The following is a 19088-nucleotide window of genomic DNA, read 5'->3' on the forward strand; positions in this document are numbered from 1 at the left end:
ACCAGCTGCAGCTAGAAAGAATGCGGCGATTGTAGTGGAGCACGGGGGAAGGAGGCTATGATGAAACAGGCCCTATTTTCCATAATTAGCAAAAGAGAAAGGTGAGAAGGAGCATAATGGGAATTTCTTGAAGTTAGGGACCCAGCTTAATCCAATTTCTTAAAAACCTCTGGAACTTTTTTCATCCTAACTTGGGGGTGGGCACTGTGTCTTACTCATTTCTAGAACATCCATCTCCTACGCCTCCCACCAATATACACACGCAGGGGGCTGAGAAGGGGCAGCATCCCTTGGAGGAAGTTAGGGGGAAAGGTGAAGTCGAGGCAGCCCTGTCTGGACCGGGTTCCACTTGGAGACCTGCCAAGCTGCTCACCTGGACCAGGCATGGAGGGTGGGGAAGCCTCTGGGGGAGGGACAGTCCATACAGAAAATAAATTACTGCAAGGGAAGGGGCAAATATTTAGGACTTGTCCTGCATTCGAGTATGATTTAAAGTGTACTCGGAACATGAGCGCCGGAGGACTTGGAACATGAGCGCTGGAGGGACCTCAGAGGAGCATCTTTTTTTTTTTCGAGACGGAGTCTCACTCTGTCGCCCAAGCTGGAGTGCAGTGGCACAATCTTGCCTCACTGCAACCTACGCTTCCCCAGCTCAAGCGATTCTCCCGCCTCAGCTTTCCAGTAGCTGGGATTATAGGCGCGCGCCACTACGCCCGGCTAATTTTTTTGTATTTTAGTAGAGACGGGGGTTTCACCACGTTGCCCAGGGTGGTTTCGAACTGCTGAGCTCAGGGAATAATCCGCCCGCCTCGGCCTCCCAAAGTGCTGGGATTACAGGCGTGAGCCACCGCGCCCGGCCAGGAGCATCTTATCCACCTCCTCGGTTTACAGATGAGGGAGCTGAGAAGGCACCCGGAAAGGGCATACAACAAATGGGAGCCGACTATGTCCTCACCTGGGCTCACTCATGATGGCAATGAGCCCAGCCTGGGGACGTTTGTGCCCGTTAGACCCTAGAGGAGAGCGACACCATGCACACTGCTCATGGCTCTTCCATGTTGGGACCCCACGGGCCTCCTCCACCGAGGAAAATCACCCCAGGAAGAGGGCCAGGCGCAAGACTGGGACCAGCCGTTACTCCCACCAGCCACTAGGTGGCACCGATGCGTCTGTCTCCGAGGAGGAGGTGCATTTTCAAACGTGGAGGGGCGTCTGGGAGATGTCCAGGTGCTCCGCCCCTTCCTCCCTGTTTCTCAGGAGCCGCCTCCCGAGCGTGGAAATAGCTGGGCCGCGCACACTGATGGAGAACAGATGGCGGGGGCGGGGCTGCTGCCTCTTCCTTCCTCCGCCCCCACACAAACACTGTGAACCCTCCTCCCTAAACCCGAGGTTGGGCAAGGGGGCCGCAGGACCCATCGACGCCACGCAGGCCCATCCCGGGCTTGAACTCCTCCCCTCTCCCATGGCTGCTTCCTAGTTCCTTGGGCCATTCTCCTTGGTTGTTCCTCCTGAGGCCCAGCCAGGAGGGCGTGTGCTATGTTCACCCTGGAACAGGAGGGAGCCCCCTGCGCATCCCTGTGACCTGCTGGCCAGATGCAGGCCCCTGCGGGAGCCCTGACCCTGCACCCCACCTCCGTCATTCCCTCGCTCCTCCTTCCCGGAGACCCGGGCCAGCAGGGCCAGGGCGATGTCTGGTGCCGGGGAACCGTGCGGCGTAGCAGCAGCTTTGCTAGAAGGGATTCTTGGCCCAGGAGAACTGGGTTTCTCAGCTTCTTTGAGCCAGAGCTGCCCAAGATGGAGGAGTCCCCAGGGGAACTTTCTGAACCTTACCTCCAGGCTGTTTGCTCGGCCAGGACCAAGATCAGATAGTCCACGGCCCAGATGTACCCAGGAGTGGGGGTGGGGGAGGAGAGAGAAGGAGACACCAAGTCTTTAGACACATCTGTGTTTCTGGAGCAAAGGGAAACCACAGAAGGCCAGGAGTTTGGGTGTGCACTGGGTGTCTTTCAACTGGGTGGGACCAAACTGAACCCTTGGAAGTCTTGCTCCTGAGGCTGCAGAAGAATAGATGGCTTTTCCCTGCCTCAAGGGTGGGATAAGGGAGGCAAAGCTGGGAGAAAGAAAGGGAGAAAGAGAAAACGAATGGCGGGCACAGGCGCCTGGGCCCCAGCCTTCAAGTGCGGTCAGAGCAGATCCCATGGCGGAGTAGGGCTTAGATGACCACGGACTGCAGGAGGCGGAAGCACATCATGAGGTCCAGCGGGATGGGCGGCTTCAGGTAGTTTCCATCCAGCCGCAGGTAGCGCAGGTGTGGCACGTTCTCCAGGTCCGAGGAGAAGTCATGGAACGCCACTAGGTCGTTGGGGCAAATCTGGGTTCCGTTGATTTCTACGGAAAAAGAAGACGAGAAATCAGCAGGGAGTGGAGGCTGGCGGCCAAGATGAGGAAGGGGAAAGGGGAAGACACCCGAGAGCAAGGACTGTAGACTTCTCTCTGAAACTGGCTAGCTTTGGGGATGTCTGATCACAGATGAGCTGCCTTGACCTCCAGGCTCAGTTTACTGATTTGTAAAATGAATTAAGTTGGAATTGATCAACAACTGTTATAGCAAGTTCACTCTAGAAAATTGGAAGTAAATTTTGAACTGGGCCTTCAAGAATAGGTAGAATTACAACAGGTGGAGACCTGAGGGATGATGTTCTGATAGAGGAATCTGTTTGAATGAAGTTGTGGAGGCCAAAATTCTGCTTGTGGGCGAATCTGGGAATAGTAATACTGCAATGTGATGTACTAAGGAGAGTAAGCTGGGAAGGTAGTTAGGCTCTCAAACAGTCTTTCACTAAGAGGCTTTTCATCTCTGGTCTGAGGAACGGCAGTGAACAGGACTGTCTTTATGAGAGCGATGTTATTAATAGGATACTTGAACCATGGCATCCTGGAGTGTTAAATCTGGAAGGGTCCTTAGGGATCCCTATGTTCAGGTTTATGTTGTACAAAGATGATCTGGCTACAGTGTGGAGAAGCAATGCAGTAAGGTGAGATCTGAAGCCAGCAGGTGGATGTGAAAATTACTCTGCAGGTTTTCCTTTGAATTGGATGTGAGACATGAGGATGGGCAAAAGATGGTAACTGAAATAGGGATGACAGGAAGAAGAAAGAGGGTCTGGGGAGAGCTCTGGAGCCCCAGGGACACGATGAGCCTACTGATTCTGAAGGGTCCATGGCCTGAGATTCCATTTCCTCCATCACATCTTGTTAGATGCCTGTGGCACCAGGCGTGCCAGCATTTAAATGAACTGTTTTATTCTCCCCTAAGCCTTCCTCACTTATCATTTATGGAGGAGGAGGAGGAGGAAGAGTAGGCATCGTCTTCATTGTAATTGTCTTCCTCTTCCTTTTCCTCCTTTCTCCTTCGCCATTGGAGTAGCAGAAGGGCTCTGACACAGGGGTTTTCTCTTATGAGCTTCGGGCTGTGGCCTAGCCACCCTGACGCTGACTTCTTCAATCTGTGAAATGGTAAGAGTGGTTCCTGCCCTGTAATCAGGGGAGGGAATGTTGGCAAAGGCATTTTTCAAGCTGTTTAAGGACAGTACCAGTGGCAGCATTACGGTCATTGTGAAGAACATAATCATCGCACTGACCTAGGCCCCACTCAGCCCATTCTGTCTGTGAAAGGCACAGGAGACAGGCTGGATGGGGTGGGCTCATGTGTGAGTTCTCTGACTTCAACCTTAGAAGGCTGGGGTATCCTCCAGCAACCTGTTCTTCCATAATCTGGTAGAGACCTATCAGCCATTTATTAATCAAGGTATCCTTTCTGTCTGTATTTTGGCCTCATAGCTTCCTGGGGGTAATGAGTTTTATTTTGGTGTGCTGTCTTCAGGGTAAAATTAGACAGTCTTCCCCTTTCCTATTCTTTTTTTGTAAGGTTAAAAAAAAATCCTCCTCTACTTCTTGAAATTATCCCAAATGAGTGAACAGATCTATTCGCCCATTGTTGGTGTCGGTAGAGACACCAACAATCTCCCTCTCATTCTTTGGTTTGGAACCTAAGGATCCCCAAGTATCGTTCTAGGGATCCTTCTCTTTTCCCTCAATCCCTCTCCTCCCTTCTGCTGCTGCATGCCTTGTGTGAATGTAGGCTGATTTTGTTCAAGGACCAGAAAATATTATTTCACTTCTAAACCTTTCTGCTAATGCTCTGCTCAGAGCTGAAATTTTTGATTGAAGCAAAACTGCAACTTCCAACCTCCTCTCCTGGGCTGCAATTGATACTCCAAGTCCAGAACCCTGTAAATGTCACTTAGGCAAACTCTCCCTTAAGTGCATCTAAACATCACACCCTTCCAGATAGATTCAGAAAGCACCAGCATACAGACCTTCTTTTCCTGGCTGCCACATTTTTACCAGTTGCATACTGTGAATCAAAACCCAGGCTCAGGCTTGGGAAGAAGCATCCTCCCACAGGGGCAGGTTTCTGCAGAGGGCAGGCCCAGGACATTTCAGGATAGGTATATAAATGTCTCTGTTCTGTTTTTAGCAGAATGTCCAGGAGTATATTCCATGTCTACCCTACCTATAGATCCAGTTGCCAAGGAACTGGGGCTGAGGAAGAAAACCTATGACCCTCCAAGTATGGTATTCTGGCACTTTCTCCATATTAAACTATTACATCCTCATATCACTTTTGTGATAGAAGGTATTATTACCATTCTCACTTTACAGATGAGGAAACTTCCCAGACTGGTCAAATATCTTTTCAAGGTCACCCAGATAGCAAGTGGCAAGGCCATAAATTGAAGTCCAGTGCCAAAGTGGATGCTTTTTATACCACCCCACCCTGAGTCTCCCTAGAGAGGGTAGAGGCGCTATACAAGGCAACCTCCTTGCCTTTGGCCCCGCCCCGGCCCACCCCACTCACTCTCGATGCTATTGTTGTTGAGGTACAGGTGTTCCAGCCTGTTGTTGATGGCGGGCACACTGCTGATCCTGTTGTGCGACAGGTGGAGCACGAGCAGGTTGGAGATATTAAAGGAGTTCTTGGGGAGTCCCCTGTCTGTCAGCTTGTTGTAGTTAAGCCGAATGAAGGCAAGGTTGGGAAAGCTCTTGAAGTATCCGTTAGGGATGGTCTCAATCTTGTTACTGTCCAGGTAGAGCTGGTGAATGGCGGTGGGGACCCTGGGCGGCATCTTTCTCAGGATGTTGTGGGCCAGGTTGAGCTGCATGAGGTTCTTGAGGCCCTGGAAGGTGTCAGGCTTGAAGACGCCGTCACTCAGCCTGTTGTGCTGGAGATCCAGGAGCAGCAGGTTCTCCAGCTTGCTGAAGACACCAGGCGGGATTCTGGAGATGTGGTTCTGGCTCAGCCTCAGCTGCTCCAGGTTCCGGGGCAGGGCAGAGGGGACCTCTTCCAACTGGTTCTTCTCCATGTAGAGGAACACCAGGCCGGGCAGTTTCTCCAGCACCCTCTGGTCTATCTTGCGGATTCGGTTGTTGTCCAGGTTAATCCATCGCAGGCCTGTGGCATTCTGGAAGGACTCCACCGGGAGCTCAGTGATGAAGTTGTTCTGGAGATAGAGATAATGGATGCGGGGTGGGATGACAGGGACCTTTCGCAGGTTGCGGCTATCACAGTAGAGGGCAGATGGGAAATCAGGGGGGCAGTAGCATTCGCGGGGACAGTCAGGGAAGACAGATGGAGGGCCTGGAGGGAGGGGAGGAGGCAGGTCTGTTGGCTCTGCTGGTTCATGAGGCTGAGGAAAGCTGGGTGTGGGCCTGGGCCTGGGCCTAGGTCTGCGCCCGGGCCCAGTGCCGGGTCTTGGTCGTCTTGTTGGCTGGCCTTGGGCCACTGAGGCCAAGATGAGAAGTGGGAGGAGCCAGCAGAGGGGTGACCTCATGATCCAGGTGATGCACCTGCAGGGAGAAGACACAGGAGGTCATTATCCTTGGGCCCTCAGTAACTAGTTATCATGTTTTTGAAGCCAGAACTGGGCAGAACTAGAGCTCCAGGGAAGATGGGCAGAGCTCAGGGAGCTGTAGAAGCATCTCCTTGTTTGCTTGTACCCAGCAGGTAAAGGAATAACAAGGGCTTGAGGCTCTGGATTCCCTGGCCATTGGCTTAGCCACTCGATGTGTTGAGCCTGCTCTGAAGAGGGCAGGGGGCATGCTAGTAGAAAGCACATTGGGGGCCGGGCGCAGTGGCTCACGCCTGTAATCCAGCACTTTGGGAGGCCGAGGTGGGCAGATCACGAGGTCAGGAGATCGAGACCATCCTGGCTAACATGGTGAAATCTTGTCTCTACTAAAAATACAAAAAATTAGCCAGGCGTGGTGGCGGGCATCTGTAGTCCCAGCTACTCGGGAGGCTGAGGCAGGAGAATGGCGTGAACCTGGGAGGCGGAGTTTGCAGTGAGCTGAGATTGCACCACTGCACTCCAGCCTGGGTGACAGAGTGAGACTCCATCTCAAAAAAAAAAAAAAAAAAAAGAATGAAAGAAAGCACACTGGGGCCAGGGTGGTGGCATACAAGCCTATAATCCCAGCACTTCGGGAGGCCAAAACGTGTGGCTCACTTCAGGTCAGGAGTTCCAGATCAGCCTGACCAACATGGAGAAACCCTGTCTCTACTAAATACAAAAAATTAGCAGGGTGTGGTGGTGGACACCTGTAATCTCAGCTACTTGGGAGGCTGAGGCAGGAGAATCGCTTGAACTCAGGAGAAGGAGGTTGCAGTGAGCCGAGATTGCGCCAATGCACTCCAGCCTGGGCAACAAGAGCAAAACTCTTTCTCAAAAAAAAAAAAAAAGAAAGAAAGAAAGAAAGCACACTGGACTCCGAGTCAGGAGTCCTGGGGCTTGTCAGAGAAGACCCTTAACCACTCTGGCCCTCAGTCCTCCCATTCACAGCATGAGAAAATCATCAGTGTCTTCCCCATGAGAGGGATGTTAGGATGTATGAACCATAGAGTCCTGGTTAAATCCAGAAAGGTCCTTAAAGATCCCATAACATAGTGGTTTTCCAACTCTGCCTTCATTTCTGTGGCACGCCCCTGTGGGGAGGAGACTGAGGAGATGGCCCTGGGGTACCCTCAAGCCATCCCTGTGCCAACCTCAGCAGCTCTCTTGAAAAAAACCTATTATATATATTGAGGTTTAGCCAAAGCATTTACTTGTTGGGGGGCGGGGGACACGTTTCTTTGCTAAAAATGGCTTGAAATCCACCAATCAACTCCAGACCCCACCGTTTACAAAAACTGAGGACTGGAGGGAAGAAGTGGCTTGCCAAGGCCAAGATGCTGTTTAACAGCAGACTCAGGACAAGAACCAAGGCCTCCTCCCTTCCAGAGGAGAGCTAGTGGGATCTTGGGAAGGGAGGGAAGTGCTGCTGACACCTTTGCATCCACCCTGGCTCACAGATGCTCTGGGCCTTCCCACCCATCTCCCTACTCCCGGCACTTGGCTCAGAGAACACTGGTCTTTGCCTTTGGGAGATACCCCAAGAATGTCTCCCCAGATGTGGAGGCTCCCGGGAAAATAAACAGGGAAGGGATTGAAAGATGTGGAGAAAACACTTTCCTTTCTTTTGATCACATATTGCTGCTCCCATATCCTTTGGAGTTAGTGGTATTAAAGTGGGATATCAAGAATAACCTCCTGTTAGCCTCAATGACATTGAAATACGGAGCTGAAGGATGTTTTGGTGTTGCCCTCCTTCCCATTGGCCCCGATGACCCTCCAGATAGGGCCATGTGGTTTGAGTGGAATTGAAACTGGGGAAATAACAACAGATTCATGGCTGCAGACAGAAAGAGGCAGCTCCCACAGGCATCCCCCCGGCCTAGGCTAGGAAGGGTCCCCGGAGGGGATGCCCTGTACTTTCCCCTCTCCAAGGATATCATTCCTATGACACCCCCAGCCAGGATCCCTGTTCCCACATTGCTTCAACTGGCCTTCTTTGCCTCTTCCTCAAAATTGGAGTGCCCCTTCCACTACCTCGAGGTCTGGACACACTGGGGATGCAGGCTTCTCTGAGATAGGGTGGGCTGGAGTATGTCCCCAGCTTGTGTCTGGACCCTGTGATCACTGTGCTGATTCAGACACCCTGCCTCTCCCACCTTCTCTTTGAACCCATGTCAGCTTAGACTTTTCTTGCTTGACCCAGTGCCTGGCTCCTTACTGGCTTTGATCAAAGAAAGACAACAGAAGCCACTCACCAGCTGCTAAATTGTAGGACAAATGCTCAGGAGAAGCTGAATGTGACAAGAAACTAGAAAGAGAAGCACTTAGCCATGGATGGGTGGAGGGTGTCTCACCGCAGCTTATGTGCATGGACACACACACACACGCCCTTGACCCCCCAGTCTGCACACTCTCACACACACACCTCTTCAGGTCCCATGCACATAAGCAAATTCACTCACTTATCCTCTGTGTGCGTATATGAGCCCATATGCAGTACACTGAGTATTGGAAGGAAAGAAGGAAGGCGGAAGGGAAGGAGGGCAGAGACTGTCCTTCTCCACCTCCCTCTAAGGTGGTCTCTTCCAAGGCAGGCCTCTCCAAGGAGGTCTAGAAGGCCATTTTTCCTGGCCTCCTATCACAAAGGACCTTGCAGTTAGGTTTTTGGCTTGATCTCCTGTTAAGGATATAACATTCTCAGAGACACATTGCAAGGATTAAAAAGAGAAGGCATTAATTGCAAAACTTTAAGCTTGAGTCTTGTTGGCTGAACCCCACTTCACTTGTAATTGGTGAACTATGAATTAACGTTGTGGGAAGTTCTGTAATTTTCTGGAAAACAGAACAGTCATCTTGCATATAAATTAAGGAGGTGGTTAAAGCATTAGTATTCTAAAAAAAACATTTCTAAAAGCCTCAATTTTTGTGATCCTGATTTTTTTTTTTTTTTTTTTTGAGATGGAGTCTCACTCTGTCGCCCAGGCTGGAGTGCAGTGGCGTGATCTCGGCTCACTGCAAGCTCCACCTCCTGGGTTCATGCCATTCTCCTGCCTCAGCCTCCCAAGTAGCTGGGACTACAGGCACCCGCCACTATGCCTGGCTAATTTTTTTGTATTTTTAGTAGAGACAGGTTTCACCGTGTTGGCCAGGATGGTCTCGATCTCCTGACCTCGTGATCCACCCGCCTCGGCCTCCCAAAGTGCTGGAATTACAGGCGTGAGCCACCGCGCCCAGCTGAAGTGACCCTGATTTAAAAAAAAAATTATTTTCTAATCACCCAGAAGCCTAGAAATCTTTCATACTGTGAGAAGCCCTGTCCCAAGGGGGCTCCAAGCACTGGCGGCAGTTTTTCTATATCCCTTCCTTGCCTTTGTCACTGAAAGCATATTCCAGGGACTGGGCACCAATTTGCCCAGGGCTTCCAGCAAAAGCAGTGAGGCACTATGGCTGTGACCTGTGCTGGGGGTGGGTTTCCTTGGCTCAGTGCCAGGGCAGCCCTGGTCTTCATCGTCAGGGGTGAGAGGAACAGGCAGGTCACTCACAGCTCCACCCAGCAGGCTGGCCGCGCACGCCTTCTCATCCACAGTAAACACAGGCCTTCCTCATCCCCACATGCAGCACCAGACCCTTTGGGAACTTATCTTTTCACTAGTCCTCTGACCCATTTACATTCCAAACCTCTGGGCCTAGCCAAGCCTCTCCCAGAGCCAACAGGAGGTTCCCCAGGAAATGCTCCCAGGAGCAAGTTATGTGGGGAAGCTGAGCCTGCTCTTCTCCCCTTCCCTCAGCCCCAGGGCTGAATCAGAACCATTCCAAGTGCAGGGATGCTTCTCTCTTAAGGAAATAGCATTCATTTCTAAGGTTTTTCTCATGGAGTGATGCCCCTTCCTGCTGGAGCTTTGCCATGAGGCAGGATGAGAAGTTCTGACAGCTGACAGCACAGTCATTCTCTCTGGCAGTGCTCCGTGATGTCCTAGGTCTCTGAAACCAGAATCCGTGTGACAGACTGAGGGTACCTGGACTCCATGGGTAGTCATAGTCCCTCCTACAAAGCCTCAGACCCACACTCTATGCTCCTGCCTTCTAGAAACTTCTGTCCAATCATAAGATTCCTTAGGATGGGTCCATGTGTGTGTTTTTAAATTTTTCTTATGCTTTCACAAGTGCACCTCTCCACCCACAGCTTTCTACTGGGCTCTGCTCATTGCTCAATCAGTGAAGGTTTGTTGACCACCTACAACAGCATGCAGTTCTGCTGTCCACCATCGGTTCTGGAAAAGCTGCTGCTTCACGGAAGAGAAAGGCAATTGCTTTGCCCAACCCAACATTCACCCTCCACATTAAAGAATGTTTCCTAAGAGAATCTTAATTTTTTTTTCTTTTTTCACTTTAAACAAAAATGAGATGGGGGGTCTCACTATATTGCTCAGGCTGGTCTTGAACTCCTAAGCTCAAGCGATCCTCCCACCTCGGCCGTTCAAATTCCTGAGGTTACAGGTGTGAGCCACTGCGCCTAGCCTCTAAGAGAGTTTTAAATTCTAATTTCAATTCCAACTATTGTGGATCTGGGCTTGACTCCTGGCTCTGACTCTCCAACCCAGGCTCCTCATCTGTGTGAGGATCAAACGAGATCATGCATTTGAAGGCATGTTATAAAGTGCCAAATCTCTGCAAGTGGCAGAGGCTTACTTACTCATTTATTTGTTTATAAAGAGCAGATTCTCTAGAGAGACTTCTTGATTTTTTTTTTTTTTTTTTTTTTTTTTGGTGATACAGGGTCTCCCTTTGTTGACCAGGCTAGAGTGCAGTAGTGCAATCACAGCTCACTGCAGCCTTAACCTCCCTGGGCTCAGGTGATCCTCCCATCTCAGCATCCTGAGTAGCTGGTACTACAGGCATGCGCTACCACACCTGGCTAATTTTGGTCTTTTTTGTAGAGATGGGGTTTTACCATGTTGCCCAGGCTGGTCTCAAACCCCTGAGCTCAAGTGATCTGCCCACCTCAGTCTCCCAAAGTGCTGGGATGAGCCACAGCGCCCCACTGACTCCTTGATTTTTAAAGTGAGATAGCCCCCTTCCCTATCTCTCTCATTAATTTAATGTTAAAACCCAGGAGTGGTGGAATGTTTCTGCTCAGGGCAGGGATGGGTGGAAGTCCTGATGGGTTGGTCAAGTCATTAACAGCACTTATTTAAGGCTAATTGGCTTTGTATGGAGAGGTTGCGGTTGGGCTGGGAATGAGGTTGGGTTTGTCTCCCAGGGCTAGGCAGGGTTAGCGGCAGGGTTACGCTGCACTCTGAGCTGGCATTCTTCTTCCTTGTCAGATCTCCTGTCTAATTGGTCACCCCTAAGCCTCCATGCCTTGACCCAGAGCTACCCTGCAGTGGAGAATGGGGCTGCTTCTGACCCAGCGCTGTGCCTGTGAACATCGGAACACCTCTCTCTCTTTTTTCCCTTCTTTCTGTTCTTAACCTAGGTGTCCGAAAGCCACCCTGCTCTCTTTATCTCTTCCTGTAGTCCAGAAGGGTGTTGGAAGCAGGGAGAATCAAGCAGTCTTTGCCAATTTATGAGCAGAGTTAGCAGAGGAGTGAGCCTGAGGCCCTTTCAAGGCCCCCATTAGGGCTGATGTGGTCCTGAGATAACAAAGGAGCCTTTTGGGGGCATGATGACTTCAAGATGCCCCTTTCTAGGAAGGTGAAAAGGTACAAGGATGAGCTTGCCTGGGGCAGTGGGAGGAGAGCCTGTGGTGCATACTAGTTAGGAGAGAAGATTCTCACCCCTCCACCACTACCTAGTGATGTGAACCCTGTTCTGGGCCTCAGTTTTCTTATCTGTATAATGGGAATAAAAAAATCTTCCCTCTACCTATATTCTTTACCCAGTTGTCAAAAGCAAGTGTGGTTAGCAGCTTTAAAATGCACTACAGATCAAAAAGTGCCAAAAATAAAAATAACTCTATTATGGAGAGACCATCTGTCTCCCCAGTGTCTACCACAAGGCAAAGTGTAAACAGAATGAAGATTTTCTGGCCTCAGGCCACTAGTCTAGAAGAGAAAGTTTTCCATTCCGAGCAGTGGGGAAGAAACCAGGGTGAGACGACTCTTCTCTTACAGCCCGCCGCCCACCATATCCTTCTCTGCCCTGTTCCCCCAGCATCTCCAACCCTTGAAGAAAGCCTAGAAGATGCCTTGAGTGGTTATAGATCTGAGACCAAACCCTGCAGTTCTTCATTCAGATGCTTAGCTGGGTAGGCTTAGGCAAAGCAATTGCTTTTCTGCTCTATAAAATGGGGATACTAACACTTTCTTTTCTGTTTTGAGGGTTAAATGAGTTAATACATGCAAAGTGAGTGTTTCGTGAATGTTAAGGTCTTGTTGATATTATTTCAAAGTAATGGGGTCTCTTTCCCTCCAGCCTGGCTAGTGGGTAGCCCCCATGCGCTGCTCGAAGGCAGGGATCCTTGTGGGTGGGGTACCAGCTTTTCCACACAGAGCAACTTCCTCCCCTTTGTGGCTTGTGAGATCACACTTGGGTCTCAGAAACAACTAACTGAGGAGACTCTGGAAGTCCCCAGCCACCTAGGGAAAGCTTGTTCTGTCTTTCTAATTCACCAACTTCTCACTGATGCTTTCTGCAACAGGTGAGGGGACACTGGCCAGAGAAGGTGCAAGTCTGCCTTCCTCAGCGGGCCATGGAGTTCCACTGTGATTCGTGACTTCTCTCAACCTTTTGCACCCAGGTTTTTGCCCCTTCCAGCCTTGAAATGCTTCACTCACATGCCCAATAAATGGGATTGCCCACTAGGGAGGTGGAGGGGGCATGAAGAAAGTGTTCAGCCCACCCTCTGTGAGAGACCAGACAGGTGGCTGCTGGGCAGGAGGAGCAGGGACCTAGAAGGGTCAGGGGAAGGGCCCAGCACATGCTCCTGGGGTCCTGGGGCAGGCAGATTAGCAGGAGAGGGGAAACAGAAGCTCTGTGGAGCCATCTTGGGGGAACTTTCTTACTGGAATGTTCCTCTGTGGTATATATGGCTGCTTGTGCTTGCAAGGAGGAGAGAGGGAGACAGCTCTTCCCTGTTTACTCCCACTCCCCAAAAGAGAGATGGCCTATTTGGGACACTCTGGAGCTCCTTTTCCAGGACACAGTCCTTCTGCCCAGCTAACACTGCCAGAGTCTTGGGCTTAAAAATTACAGCAAAGCTCTCTCTCAGGCCCCTGATTCTCAAGCCCTGGTGGACCATCAGAATCTCCTGAAGTATTAAAACAAGATTCCTGGGTCTTGATTTAGTAGATCTGTAGTGAGAGCTGACATCTGTATTTTTAGTAAGCCCTCCACACTCCTCCCTCTCCTGCCCTTAGGTGACTGTGAAGATCAGCTGTGTGTGGAACCCCTGATCTCCCTACACCCTGCCTGCCTTGGGACAGACCCTCTGTTAATGGAGAGGAATGAGCAGGGGAGCAGGAGAGGGGCCACCCTTCAGTTTTCCCCTCCCCAACTGCTTAAGGAACTGCCGCCTTTTTTTTTCTCCTCTGCCACAGGACCTTTTGCCAACCTGAATGGTTGGAATAATTTCAGAACGGCTTTAAAGAAAAATATTTTTCTGGCTGCCTGCAGGAAAAAAAATAAAAAATGAACTGTCTCCAGAGCTGGGAATTAGGACCTTCAAGGATTGGGAACTGGGTCGCTTTCTTTCTTTCTTTCCAAAAGCCAAGTGGTTTGGACCAGTGAGACAGAAATACACAGCTGCTGAGAAGACACTGTGCAGGTTGGAAAAAGCCATTTTTCTCTCCCTCCTACCCAGTCAAGCCCTAAATAATGAAGAAACCCTTCCAGCTCCTGCTCTTGCTTATCTCCTCCCTATTCGGCCTGGACTTGGGATGCAAGATTTTCTTCTGCCATCTCAGTGGGAAAACCTACTTTATCTTTGCTCTTACAACTAGGGAGGTGTGTGAGAGGGCAAGAGACAAGATGCGGGGAACATGTGTGCGTGTGCGTGTGTGTGTGTGTATGTGTGTGTCTGCTGGTGTCTGGTGATGATGTGATCTAGCTCTGCATGTCAGATGCAGAGGGCAGAGGTGAATGGACAGGATGTCTTCATTTTGTATGATCGTGTGGGGTGGTGGTAGTGAAAGTGCAGCCTCCGTGTGATGTGTGTGACTTCCACAATGTGTGACAATACACAAAAGGTGCAAAGAGATGGGTTCTGGAGTCCAGTTTCTATGGAAACACCTGATCTGTAGAAACACTTTGTGCAGCGTGGCTCTCTGTGCTGCAACAAGCATCTGTAGCAGGAAAGCTTAACTTTTGCAGCAAGCAAATATAGGGGTATTGAGTGCTGAAAATAAGAGGAAGAGGCTGTAGGAAATAAATCAGGAAGACTAAAGTTGAACTCATTTGAAAGGAGAAAGAGGTGGGAGGAAAGAAGGAGTGAGAGGATAGAGACTAGATCAATAAATGGACAGATCAGGAGGAAACTTACTGGATGAAAGATTCTTCCCAGTCTCCTGCCCATCTCCCGACTGGGCTTACCTGCACACACCTGCCTCTCCTCTCAGCTCTGAGTTTAGTCCTCCTCTTCCACCCCCTCCCTTCGGCGGAGCTGTGGCAGCAGAGAGCCAGCTAGAAGATCTGATCTCCCAGTGGTGTGTGCGTGCTTGTGTTTGCCTGACTTTTCTCCCACCAGAGCCTATTGGGGTGGGGAGGTTAGCTTAGGGGGAGGGAGGGGCAGATCATAGGGAGGGAGGGGAGGAGAGGAGGGAGGAGGGAGGGAGCGGAGGGGAGGAGAGAAGGAGGGAGCTTGGGAAAGGAGGAATGACAATAAAGTCTTTATTTGGCAGCCAAAACTCCCAAAGACTTCATCCACACACCATTCCCACTAACAGACTCATTTTTAATAACATTTCCTTCTGCTGCTGCCGCTTCTGGAGAGGGGTTGTTTGACCCATGTTTGGAAAACAAGCCAAATTAACAGAGGGAAAAGGCATGAAAAGCAACCTCTGTGTAAGCCAGGACTGGATGGCTGGGTCCAGCACTAGCCTGTTTAATTCCTCCTAACAATCGCCTTGCCTTCTGGGGCCGTTGCTCCGTGGTGTTAAATTCCTAAACCAGTGAGGGGTTTGGGATGCTTCCTCTGAGCAGTGACAGTCTTTCCCTATGTTATCTTCTCCAGGAGGTTGCAAAGGGAGTGGAGTCTCAGGCTGGCATAGGAGATAACTTCGGTTTGGCTGCCAGAGCTGTTCTGAGAACCAGAGAGGGAGAAGTCTGGCCTGAGTTGCACAGCAAAGTTAAGGCAGAATTAAGATTTAATGTAAGACCTAAAGTCACTGTTCCTAGCTCATGTGGACAATGTAGTGGCTTCTTTCAGCTTCTCCATATCGCACTTAGGTGAGATTTAGGGGCTGTGTGGTCATCACACAAAGTGATGGGAAATCCAAATTTCCCCTGCGCACATCAACACCCCAGAAGGCCCATTCAAGTAACACCATTACCTCTAACAATCCTCCACCAATGCCCCTCAGTTAAGAAAGCACAACACACTTGCAGGTAAGTAGATGCCCATCAAAATTTCCTGCCATGGCCAGGCATGGTGGCTCATGCCTGTAATCCCAGCACTTCGGGAGGCAGAGGCAGGCGGATCACCTGAGGTCAGGAGTTTGAGACCAACCTGGCCAACATGGTGAAACCTTGTCTCTACTAAAAATACAAAAAAATTAGCTAGGCATGGTGGTGGGCACCTGTAGTCCCAGCTACTAGGGAGGCTGAGGCAGGAGAATTGCTTGAACCTGGGAGGCAAAGCTTGCCGTGAGCCAAGATCGTGCCACTGCACTCCAGCCTGGGCAACAAGAGCGTGACTCTGTCTCAAAAACAACGACAACAACAAAAAAAGATCCTGCCATCCCAGCTGACTACTTAGAAAATGCAATGCAATTTTCTTCTCTATCATTGGTTCCATGGAGAGCTGCAGAGCCCCATGACAGCGGACTGCCTGCCTGCCCTCCCCAATATGGGGTAGAGGACAGAACATTAAAATTAGGGTCTGCAGCCTTGGGCTCAGCCACTCACAAGCTATGTGGTCTTAGGTGAATCACTTGATCATGAGGACCCTCAGTTTCCTCATTTATAAAATGTGGATAATATTGACCTCGCAGAGTTGGGAAGATTAAATATTGTAAATGTGAGAGCACTTTATAAACTGGGAAGATATTAGGGTTTAGGAAAGGGATTGTGGTGAATAGTAATCAGCCTAAGAAAAGGAGAAGGAAAAATAAAACCCAGACCTTTCTCTAACCCTCTTCCACCCCAGATCTCATGGCTTCACACCCTGCTGGTGAGGTCTTGCTGGAAGACAGCACGGCTCCTCTCCAGGTTCACATTAACCGTGGCTCTGCCAGGCTGCTCATGTGCTTCATTTCTCATCCAGATGGGATATGGCATCTTCTGCAGGCCAGGAACATCAGATCCCAGGTTTGTTTGTTTCCCTTGGTATGGTGGGTGGTAGATGATAGAGGGCAAAAAAGACTGGCTGGGCACGGAAACCCATGTCTGCAATCCCAGCACTATGGGAGATCAAGGCAGAAGATCAGTTGAGCCCAGGAGTTCGAGACCAGCCTGGGCCATAGAAGGGGACCCCGTTTGTACAAATAATTTAAAAATTAGCTGGGTGTGGTGGTGTGCAACTGAGGTCCCAGTACTTAGGACACTGAGGTGAGAGGATTACTTGAGGCCAGGAGACCAAGGCTGCAATGAGCTATGATTATGCCAATGCCCTCCAGCCTGCGTCACAGAGCAAGACCCTGTCTCAAAAAGTAATAAGGTGAGCAAAGTACAGTGAGGTGCAGGGAGGATGGGTAGAGTGCCTGTGGGGATAGACAGACTGGAAGGAGTGTGGAGTATGGGCAGGGGCAGAGGTGTCACCTGTATCCATTTGTATGAAAGCCATCCAAATCCCAAGAGTCTATGCTCTTGGGAATGGATGGCCAACTTCCAAGCCCTGCCTAAGCCAGTTATCTCCGTTCCTCCCTCTCCTATCTCCCACATCCCACACTATGCGGAGAGAATTGGAAAGAAGTATAGACATGGCCAGCAGGATATTCAGGAGTGTCCAGAATAGAGTTTGCTAATCAGTGGCTTATGGACCTAATATGGCTTGGGTACCTAATTTTTTTTGACAGCACATTAATTTTTTAAAAGTTTTGTGGAAATTTTAAAATGTATACATATTTACACAGGATAGTATTAATATCCCCATTACCTAATACCTAGCTTCAACAATTACCGACTCATGGTCAATCGTGTTTCTTCTGTGTCCCCCACTCCCACAAACCCTACTGGTATATTTTGAAGCATTGGTTAAAAAAAAAAAAAAGGATTTGAACACCTCTAGGCAGGACAAGCGCTTCCCAGTTCAACACAGTCGCCATCCTGGGAGACAGGGGTCCAGGTTCTTGGGACTTGGCTTTGCCCCGTTGCATGCTGTGTGGCCTTGAAGATGTCCCTCTCTCTCTCTGACCTCAGTTTACCATTTATAAAACACGAGGTTGTACCAAATGACCTCTCACTGCTCTTCCAACAATACTGTGAAGAGAAAGTATAAGGTTTGGGGTTAGGAAACCTGGATTAAGATGTCAACTCTGCTGTTCTCTAGCTACCTGGTGAGCAGGTCTCAGCACACGAGCTTTGGTTTTCTCATCTGCCCCATCTCCCTCCCAGGGTATACCCAAGATAACACGAGGACCATTGGCAGCAATGGCAGGGGAGTATTTTGTGATTCACTGGCTTCATGCACCCTGGGACTACGCGGATCCTCCAGGAAGAGCCTCCTCTACTCTCCTAGAGTCTCGGGGACACCAGTGATGTGTCTTCAACCCAGGGGAGGTATTTATCTCTTGCTGGTGTAGCCGGAGGACAGTCACAGGCACATGATGTGAATGCTGGGGCATATGGTGAGAAGTCCAGATATGCACATTGCTGCTGCTACTGCTGCCTGCTCCTAGGAGAGGGCTAGGGGCAGCATGGTTAGGAGACAGAATGCAGGGAGGGCCAGGCAGCAGAGGGAGGGGGCTCTCCAAGTTGGTGGATTTCAGCTGCATTTGCAGAGTCGGGACCTGCCCACACTTCCCATCCAGACTGAAATCCATCTGGGGGTCTTACCATTTCTTTGACCCTCACAGTAATTGCTGCCTTGGTTACAGGCAGTGAGTGCTTAAAGCAAGAGAAGAAAGGACACAATTGTGTAATACTCTTTCCATAGAAGTACAGGAGGGAGGTACTGAAGCTTCCCACCTCCCCCGTGGTGGTCCTGAGACTTTGCCTGGAAGGAGCAGTGTGGGCCTGAAGAGTTTGGCTCAAACTGTTCAGTGGTCATAAGGACCCACAGAGGCTGGCCCTGGACGGACCCTCACCCTGTACTAGTTGAGGCTCCCAGTCCAGGGTGGGTGGGGTCTGGGCAAATGCATAACGGGAGAAGCTGTGTGAGTCCTGTGGCAGCCTGTCCCACCCTCCAGCCTGGGGGGCCTGGGTTGCCTGGGGTGAGCGGGCCCCTGCTGGGCAGAGACAGCATCCTGTTCATCATGGTATAACCCACAGCACCCACCAACGGCTTGGCACACCCTGGGTGCTCAGTAGGGGTCTGTTTCATTGAATTTAAGAGGGTTGAACAAGGAGATTCTCTGTCACCCTCTTTTTTTAAAAAAAGGTTATTATTTTTTGAATAGTTAATACATTCTCTTGATTGAAAATCTAAGAGGTATGAGAGCTTGCACAGGGAAAAAGTCTTTTCCCTTGCCTGTCCCCTTATCACTCACTTTCCCCCAGAAGACCATGCACCAGTTTCTTGTGTCCTCACAGATTTATTTAATGCACATACTAGCAACAAATAAGCAGCTATGCACTTTTATTTTCACTTAGTGGAACAGGTATATTTTGAAGATGATCATATTGGTACTTTTGGTGATTCTTTCTCTGCCCCCCACCCCCCAATATTTATTTATTTGAGCAATCTCCCTTGGTGAACATTTGGGCTGCTCTTTTTTTTTTTTTTTTTTGTGACAGAGTCTCCCTCTTGTCGCCAGGCTGGTGTGCAATGGTGCAATCTTGGCTCACTACAATCTCTGCCTCCCAGGTTCAAGTGATTCT

At 50.1% G+C, this 19088-nt stretch overlaps 1 protein-coding gene across 2 annotated transcripts; it reads right to left on the reverse strand.

The window, feature by feature from the left end:
- Positions 1-1928: 1928 nt before the first annotated feature.
- Positions 1929-14616, reverse strand: PRELP (proline and arginine rich end leucine rich repeat protein). Of its 2 annotated transcripts, none has more exons than XM_055234474.1 (3): positions 14494-14616; positions 4922-5910; positions 1929-2388 (listed from the first exon to the last, which is right to left on the reverse strand). In XM_055234474.1, exons 2-3 carry the CDS (start codon positions 5892-5894, stop codon positions 2213-2215), a joined length of 1149 nt encoding a protein of 382 aa, XP_055090449.1. In that variant the 5' UTR covers positions 5895-5910; positions 14494-14616; the 3' UTR covers positions 1929-2212. The 2 variants fall into 2 exon arrangements, with proteins under 2 accessions (XP_055090449.1, XP_055090448.1); XM_055234473.1 differs by having other exon boundaries at positions 14484-14616.
- Positions 14617-19088: the final 4472 nt, after the last annotated feature.

Source organism: Symphalangus syndactylus, chromosome 19, assembly GCF_028878055.3.
Source record: "Symphalangus syndactylus isolate Jambi chromosome 19, NHGRI_mSymSyn1-v2.1_pri, whole genome shotgun sequence".
Classification (NCBI taxonomy): Eukaryota; Metazoa; Chordata; class Mammalia; order Primates; family Hylobatidae; genus Symphalangus; species Symphalangus syndactylus.